Raw genomic sequence first — 12,291 nt, forward strand, 5'->3', positions numbered from 1 at the left:
TGGCAGGGTTTCCTCACAGTGTACTGGGTGGTGGGGTGGGGGTGCCCAGCACTGACTGTGCCAGTGGTATCTGAATGATCGAAAATGCTTCAGCAGTAGGTGGATAATAATGGTGAATTTGGGATGTTTGGGGGGGGGGTGACTGGGGGCCATTGCAGAGACAGTAGTGACGCAATCTCAGATGCTGCATAGATACCACGTAATTCTTAAGATCTGCCCCCATCTGTGCGTGCGTGTGTGTGGGTTGCAGGGTAGGGGGAGGGGATGGGTGGGATCGCAGCGTGGCGACAGCCTGATATGTGTGACTGTACATGTAGTTCCTCTTTCCGCGTTACTGAAAGCGTGTGGCCATCCTGAGGTCTGAATGCAGCTCTTCTGCTGCCGAGGGCTGCAGGGCATCCAGGGGCTGCGCAGGGCAGCAACTGCTGTGTCTGCATCTGCTTCCCTTTCTGTCCCTCTCGCTTTGCTCTCATCCTCCCTCCCTCATCACCCCCCCCCCCTTTCCGGTTGTCATTTCAGCGCTCTTCCTTGTTCCAAGCTATGCTTTATTGTAGGTGTGTCCGGATTCATGACTGATTCATTGAAATATCCACCCGTACTCTTCCCCCCCAAAAAAAAAAAAAAAATTTTTTGATGGCCTTTAATGTTGGCCCAAGGCATAGAGAATAAAGAGCATAGCCTAACTGGACCTTGAGTTATACTCAGAACATTCTCCATCTGAAAGATTTATATATTATTAGTCATGAGATATCCAGCATATTAGGCCAAATTGCACGGTTCAATGTGCGTGGTGCTAATTCAATAAATGTGGTTTTGCGTCATAGTGCCGTCAAAAGATTCAGAGGAAGATTGTTGCAGTTTCTCGTCGACTTATCATGTAAATACAGCGTGCTGCATACCAAGACAGATTTGTTAATAGATAGAAGGAGAGGGCCCATACCAAAAATATCCCCCATATGTTATGACGTAATGTGTACCACAGAGGAATGAATGCAATGCAGAATGTTGGTAGAATAGCACTTTGCTCTTTCCGTTGGGCCTACATTGTGTCACTCTGAAAGGCCAGGGTGCATTTTTTTAGGATTCCAATATCTTTGTATTTACCAAAGATTATAAATGAATTGTCCTTTTGCTCCTTTCTTTATCGTTGGGTAAACTCTTGGGCTGTTCTTTGTCGACAGCATGTCACTACGAGGGTAAAGCCCTGCCTTGAAAAAACTGAAGATAGCAGCATGTTGTCAGTACAACTGAAATGAGTTTAAATGCAGCGATATTGGTGGGATGCATTTTTGTAATTGCAGATTTAAAAGCTGAGCTCTGATATGTATGTATGTATGTATGTGTGTGCGTGTGTGTGTGTGTGTGTGTGTGTGTGTGTGTGTGTGTGTGTGTGTGTGTGAATAAAGTCTTTATATAGCAGTATGTAATATCACTGTGGGGAAAAACCCTTTTAAATGAAGTGGACTCGTACAATTCTGTGGACTGTGACCATACGATAAGGATTACACTGGTAAATGTGTGTCAGCCTTTGTTGTCAATTGTGCCTATTCATGTTCACATGTAAAATATTTGTAGTTGTCACCCGCATGCTGCCAGTTACGTCGTTGTGCTTTAACACGTAGCCATGATGCTGTAGTACTTTTAAGGTAATGTGATAATGCAGTGCAGTAGTAATGCAGCCTTGGAGTTCGTGTGACTAATCTAATAAAGGTCCATTTCCCATTGAGATTATTTTTCAGAGTCAACTAATGACACAGGTTATACCTGAAATAGCTTTTAGGCAGTAGCATGCAATCTACCTTCGGAGAGAATTTGTTTGTGGACTAAGCTTCTCTAGAGACACTCTGCACTCTGTTTTGGGTTCTTAAACCTTTGCTTTAGTAATGGTTCATTAAAATAAACGGCAAATATAGTAGAACAAGTGAAGGCTTCATGGTGGTAGATTGTGTGCTTGTGAGATTCCAGCTTCTCTATATGGGGCATGTTAATTAGTTGACAATATACATACTGTAAGCGATCATTTAATCTGGGTGTTTTTGTCCGAGGCGGCGATTGCATTTCAGCATTTTTCCTCAAGGTGGCCCAGTAGGCAGCCAGTGACCATGTGATTTCCAGCACAGACACGACTACTTAAGCTGTTCAACTGTATTTGTGCTGGAGTCTTTTTGCGAAGGCATGGTGAGAGTAGACTTAAAAATTCTGCACGCTTTCATCTGCGAGAGACTAAAACTGTCGATATAATACATTTTTCACTGTTGTTTGTTTCCCTCGACTAGAGATTTATCTTTTGATCATATGTAAATGATGGCAGTAGAGTGACACTTAGAACCACTGAAATAGGAAGAAGTAGCAGTCTGACACTCCAGTGGACAACAGTGCAAAAAAAACAAACTTTAAAGTACGAGAAATCGGTGCCTTACGGTCATCTGAGCATCTCCTCCTCTGAAAGAATGGATCATCCAGAATTGCATTCTTTCCACAAGTAGTAGTTTGGATGAAATCCTACCATGGGCATAGGCTTTGTTTTTAAAGACAGCATTTGTGGGATTGTCATCCCCAGGGATCAGCGTACTTACAAATTAAAATTCTCATGAGCAAGTTTTGTGTTTTGTAGTAAAATAAGTAAGATATCATTACGGTAATGTAAGGAATCTGCTTGGTCACTAAAGTGTGTGCTCATTTTTTTGTTCCTCCCTGTTTTCCCAGCATGCCTCTCTCACAGGCAGCCGGTCAGAAAAGGGTTCTGGCTGGTCGAGTCGCTCAGTGGGGGCGCGTTGCCGAAACTCCATCGCCTCCTGCACCGATGAACAGCCTCACATTGGCAATTACCGGCTGCTCAAGACCATCGGCAAGGGAAACTTTGCCAAGGTCAAGCTGGCGCGTCACATTCTGACAGGAAGGGAGGTAAGGCCATACCTGGTGTTTACAATTTTTTTTTTTTAATGGGTAACACCAAGTTTTCCCAGTACCGCACTGCACCTTGATTGGTCAGTGACTTCCCAAATACTCAAGGTTAAGAATAGGGGACGTCTTGCATTTATGTTTTTTTTTTTATTATTATTATTTAGAAGATGCTTTTACCTGAAGTGAAACTGAAGTGAAGCATACAGCACGCAAATAAACAGCAGTCAACTGGACATAAGTGCAGCTACTTTGAGCTGCCAGTGAATGCCCAGTTACCAGTGTGTGTTTTTTTTTTTTTTTGACACGGTTAGGTGTTAGGCGTGTGTCATCATGTGACAGACACACGTGCTCATGTGGGTGTATGTCACATGTCTGTGTGCTGGATGTTTGTGAGTACTTGGCAAGTGTTTTTTTTGTTACAGGAAAGCACAAGTTGAGAAAAGTACTTGCAGCAAGAGATAAAACCCAGTGCAAGTATATAATCAGTAAGGGCAGTGAATTGTACAGTGTTGTTACTCATATAAAGTATGAGTGTTGTTACTCATATAAAGTATGAGTGTTGTTACTCATATAAAGTATGAGTGTTGTTACTCATATAAAGTATGAGTGTTGTTACTCATATGAAATATCACTAAATGAGTTTACAGCAAAACAATACATGTAAAACTCAATTTAGGATTTACGACCTTGTTCCCTTGTACTACACAGAAAACGTAATGCTATAGGGAATATCCAAAGCTGAGAGTACATAGAGGGAGAAGATTACAGGTAGCCACTTGAATGTAATCGGGTTTGCTGTCAGGATTCGAGACTGAAGCACAGTCTGAAAAGATGAGTTTTGCGTCTTTTCAAGAAGCGAGTCTGCTGGTCTTACATTTCACTACACAGGACCAAGGTCCAAAACAGGCAAGATTCCAATACTTGACTTTTAAAACATGGACCTGACACAGGGGAATGTATCGACCTTTAAGCGGCGTAGCGTTTGATGAGACCTTGTGGATGAGGTTCCCTTCACAGGTTGGTAAGACAGTTCCAAGGTCTTGTACTTGATATGAGCTCAAGCATGTATTGGTTGAGAAAGACCAAGGAAGGAGAGAGAGGTGAGCATCTGCGGAGGTCAAATGCAGCTCAGCCAGCCATGTTAGTGGTCGGTAGCAGAGCTTGGTTGTTGCAGGCCAGAAGTATATACATGGCGCATAAAACAAAAGCGTTGGGACAGTGTGGCTAGATAATCAACTTAATCTAATGTAAATATGCCGATTAATAATAATTGAAACTTTATTGATCCCTGTGGGGAAATTGTCCTTATGCCTCCCTCCACTTGCTCTTTGTAGAGTAAGTTGTCTGCGAAGGGCAGCCACCTGTTGGGGCGCCCTGGGAGCTGGGGGGTTAAGGGCCTTGCTTAAGGACCCGCAGATGTGCCGAGACAGGGTTTGAACCAGCTACCTTCTGATTGCAAACTTTGTAGAGAGCAAGATGGCAGCGACCTTGTAATGGAGATTTTCTGTGTATTGTACCAAAAGTCTTGGGATAATTTTAAAAACAAAAGAATACAGCACCAAATTTTTGACCGGTGCTGAATATTTTGGCCTGATCGTCAGATACCGATAACCAGCTAATCTCAGAGCTGGTTCCAGCAGTGAAAATTCCCAACTTACCAGTGTCCATTAGCGCAGTTACTTTATATGATTTTTCTTTCAAATTTGTGGAAAGTGAAAGATTGGTCTGTTGGTCAGAATTAATAGTTAATTAAAAACATGTCTCAACCCGTATAAAACCGTCTCATGGACCAAGACCTCTTCTATCGGAGTTGCCATCTGTTGCATATTTATGGGACCGGCCTGTATTGTAAAATAAAATGCTGTGTCCTGTTTTGAATCAATACAGAACAAGATCTGTCCCCTATTTTCGGACCGCATGATTGATCCGCTGGAAATATCAGCCAAGATTGACATATCGGACTGATACCAGTATTTTGATTTTTAGCTAATATTGACCGATTCCAATTTGTTGACCTGTTGTCCAGCTCCAGGAAAGCTGTGTAATATTTACTTTTTGGTAATCAGTTGTTAGATTTTCATAAAACAAATTAGTGATTAGATTAGCCATAGAGTCAGAAAAAAATGCACGATTAGTCTATATAAAAATAATTATTACGTGCAGCCTTAGACATTTGTAATGTTTTTAACATTATTATATGTATATCTTCTGTTTTCCCTTTCAGGTTGCAATAAAAATTATTGATAAAACACAGCTGAATCCAACCAGCCTACAAAAGGTGAGTGACTGTTCAGTTCTTTGGTATTGGTGTGGTTGAGAATAAGCAGATATATTCAAACTGAGAATTCTTTTGTTGGATAGAAGCAAGCTAATAATGGAGCGCAGTGCAGTGTGTTTTGAAGGTAGGTGTCCACAAACTAACTGGAATGTTAGAAAATTGGCGTAAAAATCAGAAATGTAGTGGACAGGTCATATGATACCAGGGGCAGGTTTCACATCATTACCTTTCTGAGGATGAGAAAGACCCCTGGTTTTTGTGCAACTGTTAAAGTAATGCTGATGCCTATCATTGGAATATTTGAAAAGCTTGTGGACTAGATCATTAACTTACTTCAGGCTTCTTGACAAAAGAAGTTTTTGAAGATAAGCACTCATTATGACATGTTTGTCAGCCAGACCTTGCCCTCCTGCCTGTTCCCTTTCAGGTGTATTGCTTTTGTTTTGTCAATCTTAGTCTCTGTAAAGGTTTAGCTGACTGCGAGGGTGTAGGCAAACTAGTACAGTGTCTGGTACAATGCTTTTTTTCACACCTTTCTGTGCAATTTGAGGTAAGAAGACAGTTACACATTTATCTGTAAAATAAGCTAAATCAAAATGAGAATTTTATGAGTACAGTAAAATTATAAAGGGCTTGTAAAGTTCTCCCTGCACTGTAACATTCTCACCTGCTTTACCTTTCGATTATGTAGCACTTTTGTCCAGATTCACTTCATATCCCATCACGGTGGAAAAAAGTACTGCAAACCATGCTAATGTTCTGCTCTTTTTAGTATGGAGTTTTCATGTGTGCGACAGGACCTGGCCAATATGAAAATTCTGTCTCCGATAATTCAGTTGCTTTATCAGCCAATATAATTTTAAATGGTTAATTTAGGCACCAGTATTTCCATACTTGTTTCTTGGTTATTTAGAGAGTTAAATTTAGTTACTTGTGGGGTGTTTTGCTTGGTGCAGTCCACATTGGATGCTGGTTGTCCATCTGTAACATTGTGCATGTCTCACCTTTTGTGAATATAAGTCACAGTCAAAAGAATTTCCCTTGGTCTTTACCAAACATAATTACACTCATCATACCCACTCTGTCGCAGCTCAAACCTGAACCATAACACTTACTAAAAATGCAGGCAGAATAGTGTGTGTGTCCAGTCCAGTTTGAGGGCACCTTTTCTTATCATAGATGCTGAAATAAACATTCGCTGTGCTTTCATGTAAAATTAATATCAGCCAATTTTACTTTAAAACCAGTATATCAGTTTCTGTTCTGTGCAGTATTCACATCATTGATGTGAGAACTGTAGAAAACAAGCAATGCTTAATCCAGTTTTTGAAGCGTATGCATCAAAACTGTACTGCTTTGCATGTTTAATAAATGTTTAACGTTTACGGTGAAAACACGGACAATAAAGCCGGGCTGTCCTCCTGATTCGTCAGCGGGGGAGTTTGCACGGATGGGTGTGGCCCATGCAGAGGTACAGCGGAGGACTCCGTGCTGCTGCATTGGCCCTATTGTCCTGTCAGCATTTATTTTTTCGCCTGGGACATGCCAGGAGACACGTTCCCTCCCCTGCCTGCTCGCTCTCATCATGGCCTCTCAGACACTAAATACTGCAGTCCGTTAGAACCGCAGTGCCATTGCCCAAAGGGCCGACGCCCCTAATCCAGCCCCGTTCTCTCCTCTTGTTTTCCCAAGTCCCCCCCTCTTCAAGACAACAGGCTTGTCTAGACAAGGCCTGCCAGAAGCGCTCGGATACTGGGTGGGTCCTCGGGCACACGCCTGGAATTTTGAATAACAGAGGCGATGGGCCCAGGGAGCTGAGTCTCAGCCTCTAGGGCTTTGGCTTTATGCAGAAGTGAGGTGTTTGTGTTTTTGCCCTCTGCAGTTCACCACTGTAATATGCAGTGTTTCTCAGGCCTGTTATTAATACCAGCTGGCCTTTAACGTAACCTCTTATTTAGGATTACGTCTAATCGTTATTACTAATTTGAGAGACACACACTAACAACAAGTGAATTTTTGTTTTGTGATTTTTATTAACCCTAAAACTACCCCTCTGTAGAATTATTTTTTTGAATGAAAGTATAGCATCTAAAATACAAAATAATTCATATTTACCCCTAACCTGTTCTTAGATCAGTGTAATCTCGTTATTGTCAGAAATTCTGGAATATTTAGGAGCCATATAGTGAGTGCAGAAGCCTAAAATAAGAGGCCTATCATTGACTCTGGCCAGTGGTTATAATCATTCACACCAGCCTCTTAATCTCATTATGCTACTTTGCTGATCCCCATCAGCTGATGCTGACACCAGTGCCTCCTGTACTCTGTTTTACTCTCTGGAGTTACTGCTGCCATTCTGCTGCATGTACTGTAGGAGAGCAGTCTTTCAGACAATAGCCATTTAAAAATGGGTATTGTCCTTCTAATCACAGCCTCTGTAGCGTTAAGGCCACGAAGAGTGGGTGATCTTGGGCTCCACAGAGGCCGGTCAGAAAGTGCTGGCTCTTTGAAAGCAAAGACAACTTTTGGGACTGAGCCAGAATATAACACAGGAGGGGGGGGGGGGTGTGGACTGTGCATCCCTCATTCAAGCCCCCATGACCAGGGCCAACATTCCAGACAGTCAAACAAAGGAGATGGCCAACACAGAGAGGGCGAGGGGCTCAGGGGGGGGTCGCCTCTCTGGAATAGGGTTCCTGAGAAGTGATCTGGCTGTGTGATGAGGTACAGACTAACAGGAAATGCATGGAGATTTGTTTGTTATCACGTTCGCCGGGGAGGATTTGCAGCCATTAAAGGAGGGGTCGTCTTCAAACAGATATGCAAAAGGAAAAAGTGACTAGTGGTGCATGCTGGGTAGTGGGAGTGGTGAAAAGCCAGAAATATTCTTTGGGGGTGTCTGCTTCGGAGCCCGTAGTAGCTACTCCCCTGCCACTTAGAAATGCCCTAGATGCTGATGTTACCTGCCGGTTAAGACACCAAAGGAACGGAGCCTGTAGCAGGTTAAAACGTCTTATGCCGGGGGTCTTCAGACAGAGTCACAGCCAAGGCAGTGACAGGAAGGACAGATAGTTCAGGAGGGAGGGAAGGAGGGCGAGCCTTTGACACACACAGTGGTAGCTGTCACATGGGGGTTTACGTAGAGAGAATGGCAGAGAGAAGGATAATGGTATCAATCTAGAGCAGGGCTCTTCAAATCTGTACCTCGATTCCAAATCCCGGCCTTGTTTTCAGTTCTCCCAGGTAGCTAGTTTAAAAATGACTGATTCCGATTGGTCAGAGGCTTCACACCTGGCTCACAGGTGAAGGATGGGTGGAAAACCAGCAGGGCTCAGACCTCGAGGGCCGTGATTTGAATTACCCTATTCTAGGCAGTCAAAGAGAATAATGTTTCAGGTGCGATGGATGGATGGATATTCATGTTGGTATAAATCTGTTACTTTGTGTCCCTCAAAGTGTGTTAGCTTAGCTGTCTCAAAACCACTCTTGAAGTCGCCCCAGTATTTACAGTAACTATCCAATACACTCAAGTATTTGATGAGTTGACCGCTGGCATACCATGTGTGGGTGATCAATACCTCATCCAATTATTGAACTAATTAAGTTAAGTAAGCTGACGGTGAAACTTGCCGAATACATGGAAAGGCTTGGATGCCCCTGAGGAGAAGTTAAGGAACCAAAGCAATGTTCATCTAGCTGTCCAACAGGATGTCAGTGACATTTTGGAGAACAGATGAAATTATTGTTGTTTTTTTTTTTTTGTTTCTGTTTATTTGTATATATTCTAATGTTTTTTGAGGAAATACACTTACTACCCAAATAGTTTTAAACAGAATACTGTATATATTGTGTTTTAGTAACAAATGGCATTTTCACTCTTGGGCATCGTACAGCGGAATACCACACCTCCAGACCTCAGGCTCATATACCCATGACATCATATATGACTCGAGTACTTTCCTTCATAGGTGTACAGCATTCGCAGTAATGAACCTGCAGACGCATCTTGAACACGTTCTTTCCTATTAGTAGCAGTTAACTGTGCTCTTGACGCCTGCCCTGACATTTCCTCCTTGGTAATGGAAGCCGGTCGGGCCCGGATGAGGCATTGTCTATGTAATGCTGCGCAGGTGGGGGTGCGGGGCCCCGACACTGCATGGGCACACCCGGTGCGGCGAGACGGAGGCAGGTTCAGGGCCTTGCCGGGAATCGTCAAATCCTGCCTCCCATCCCAAGTCCTTTTAACCTCGGCTTTTAGCTGCCCCTGCTGCGACCATCTGCCTGGGCTGTGTCCCTGGGGTGCACCGCTCTCATGCGCCCGCCGCAGGCCCCTGCGCACGTTCGCCGTTTCCTGGCCGCTCTCTCCGTTTTAGCACAGTAAAGCTGACTATTTTGCTGTGCGTGGAATACCCAACTGTTTCGGGCCTTTGTATGTAGATAGCATATGGTCAGCGAAATGACTAAGCATGCAAGCCAGTGTAAACTGCCATCATTTCTAAGGACTGTTAGTGGTGCTTCTCTGTGTTAACGAATGTGAAATTGTGAACCTGAAATTATGTACAAGTCATCTTTCTTTTATCAAAATGGTGTGGCTGTTTATAAAGCAGTTATAAAATGCATATTATCACCTAATGTTGTGTTGCATTATAGTCTTTATCATATGCTTTGTATTTGTTATGTAAAATGGTATGTGATCCTCATTTACTTGGTCATAATATTCATTTTTCAGTAAAATAAGTGTAATCTGTGTTGCTTTGATTGCGATTAAGACTGTAGAAAAAATGTTTAGCCTGAATATTTGTTTTGTACTGATGCCACAAAATTACATCTGTTATGTTATTGTGTTGAAATGACCGTATATTTGGCACACATCAAGAATTCTACTAGGTTATAAGATAAAATGAATGTATGGTGTGTTTGTGTGTGTTTTTGTATGTGTGTGTGAGAGAGTTTGTATTTGTCACAGATTGGATTGTGACATGGAAGGTAGCCACATGCTTCGTTTATAAAAATGCCAGCATTCCTAACAGTACTTAACACAATCAGGGGACCAAATGTCCCCACAATGTGGTAAAACCAGTTACTTTTTAAGTTTACATGGACATGTTTCAGGTCCCCACAATATAAACCTCAATATTAGAAAAATGTGTGACTGCAGTCACAAATGCCAAAAGTCTTGTGTTTTGCCTGGTTACTTATGGTTATGGTTAGGACTGGGTAGAGGTCAAGGTTTTCATAGTTGGGAATAGGGTTGTACCCATTGAAATGAATGGAGATTCCCCATAAAGAATATGAATACATGGACTGTGCTTTTGTGTGCCAGTTTGGCACTTTTATAGTCGCCTTAATTTCCTATGACACTCCTAGACCTGACCAGGAGTCTTACAGATGTACATAGTTTGAGAAAAAAACACCCACATGTGTGTCACGGAGAGCAAGACGGGGTTGGCGAAAAGAGAATTTCCCCATGGAGATCAATGAAGTTTCATTAATGTTACTGATATATATTATTATTAGTTTTAAGTGTTTAAAGTCCTGACAAAATGATAAAGTGTTATAGCAATCAGAGGAAAGATACCATATTTATGGTAGTATTTAGTTCAGTATATTGGTCACATTTGACCAAAATATAAAAGAAAGGTTAAATTAATTAGTTCTGGTGCAGATTGTAGCTGGAAAATAATCGAAGTCTTTTCAGAAACGGCGGTAGCAGTAATTGATAAGTTGCTATTTCCCCTTTGCTTACTTTTTCAGGGGTTGCATTACTGCCCGTATTTTGCGTTGCCTGTTTGACGTCCCAGTCATTGTCACCTTCTACCATTTGGGAAACTACATGCTTATTGTTCAATTCACAGAATACAGAAATAATTTGATTTGATAGTTGCTCAAGGAATGGCCATTTATTTTTGATTAGCTAGAAAATAGACTTCCTAAAGTTTGGCTGGAAGCCGCGGCCATTGAAAGGAGAGAGAGTGCATTGAATTCATTCAGAACACTTTAATCTCTTATTCTGGAATGTGATCTGTCATTCTGGGATTCATTAGGCAGACATTGTTACAGTCAAGTCTGGTGGGTTTGAAATATTGGGTATACATGTTTCCCCATGCATGCATGGGTTCTCCCAAGTTACATTGTTTTTTTTTCCCAAACACATCCTTCCCACATGTCCAAGCTTGTGACTTCATTGGTCTCCAGGCTTTAAACCGCATTTACTTGAATGTTTGGTGCTACACAAAACATGCTCCAGCCAGACTGCTCTCAGGGGGTTCTACCAAACTCCTAAATACCTGCTGTGATTCTGCTCAACTCGTGTGTTACTCACTAAATCAGAAAAGCATAACATTTAGCAGGTATCCACTGTGATAAAAATCTGTGGACAACATAGTATGGTTTGGTATGACATTGAAATAATGCAAAATAAGTAATTCTCATGAAAGCCATATTATGTTAAGAATTAATGGTATGAGAGATATTTGATTTATACTGCTATTAAAATTAAGATTAGGTTTTGCAACTTCAGGAGAATGAAATTTAAATGCACTCCGCAAGCCTTGGAGTACAGTTTGACAAACTTAACTTTGTTTTAATATTGCGGCATAACATTTGGACTTAACATTTGTTCTTGTGTTAAACTGTGTTTCTATCCATCTATTTATGTCAGTCTACCCAGACAGTTCTATGAGTGACTCACTGTTCAGCGCTATGTAAAACCTCACAGCATGCTCAGTTCTGAAATGCGGATAATCTTCAGTGCGGCCAAAGTGCGAAAGTTCTGAAGCTCTGCTACGTGTATGTTTAAAAAAAAAAAAAAAAAAAAACTCAAGCGATTTAAAAATAGTGTTGGAACAGCAAGACTTTTCTACAAGAAAGTGTTCGTGCTGTGCTTGTTTGCACTCTGATTAGCTTATTTGATATGCAGAAACCTGTTCTGGGAGCCATTGATTGTGATGGAGAGGCCTCCTTTGCACATAGTTACAAGCAAGAAAAATCATAATTTTGCGTGTCTCTGTTAATCGCCCAGCCTTTCAGTTATGTATATAGAACCATTTCCCCAACCTTTCTTCTGCCACAGCACACTTTTCAGCAACTAATAAAACTGCCTCTGTGAG

The 12,291-nt window shown here is 41.8% G+C and overlaps 1 protein-coding gene across 4 annotated transcripts in view; it reads left to right on the forward strand.

Annotated features, from left to right (window-relative positions):
* mark4b (MAP/microtubule affinity-regulating kinase 4b) overlaps positions 1 to 12,291 on the forward strand; it is a 61,294-nt gene that overhangs the window by 16,424 nt on the left and 32,579 nt on the right. For all 4 annotated transcript variants that reach the window (XM_048981251.1, XM_048981250.1, XM_048981253.1 and 1 more), the window contains exons 2-3: positions 2,707 to 2,904; positions 5,129 to 5,182. In XM_048981251.1, the coding sequence (XP_048837208.1) occupies positions 2,707 to 2,904; positions 5,129 to 5,182 (252 nt within the window). The remainder of the gene's footprint in view (positions 1 to 2,706; positions 2,905 to 5,128; positions 5,183 to 12,291) is intronic.

Source organism: Brienomyrus brachyistius, chromosome 17 (assembly GCF_023856365.1).
Source record: "Brienomyrus brachyistius isolate T26 chromosome 17, BBRACH_0.4, whole genome shotgun sequence".
Classification (NCBI taxonomy): domain Eukaryota; kingdom Metazoa; phylum Chordata; class Actinopteri; order Osteoglossiformes; family Mormyridae; genus Brienomyrus; species Brienomyrus brachyistius.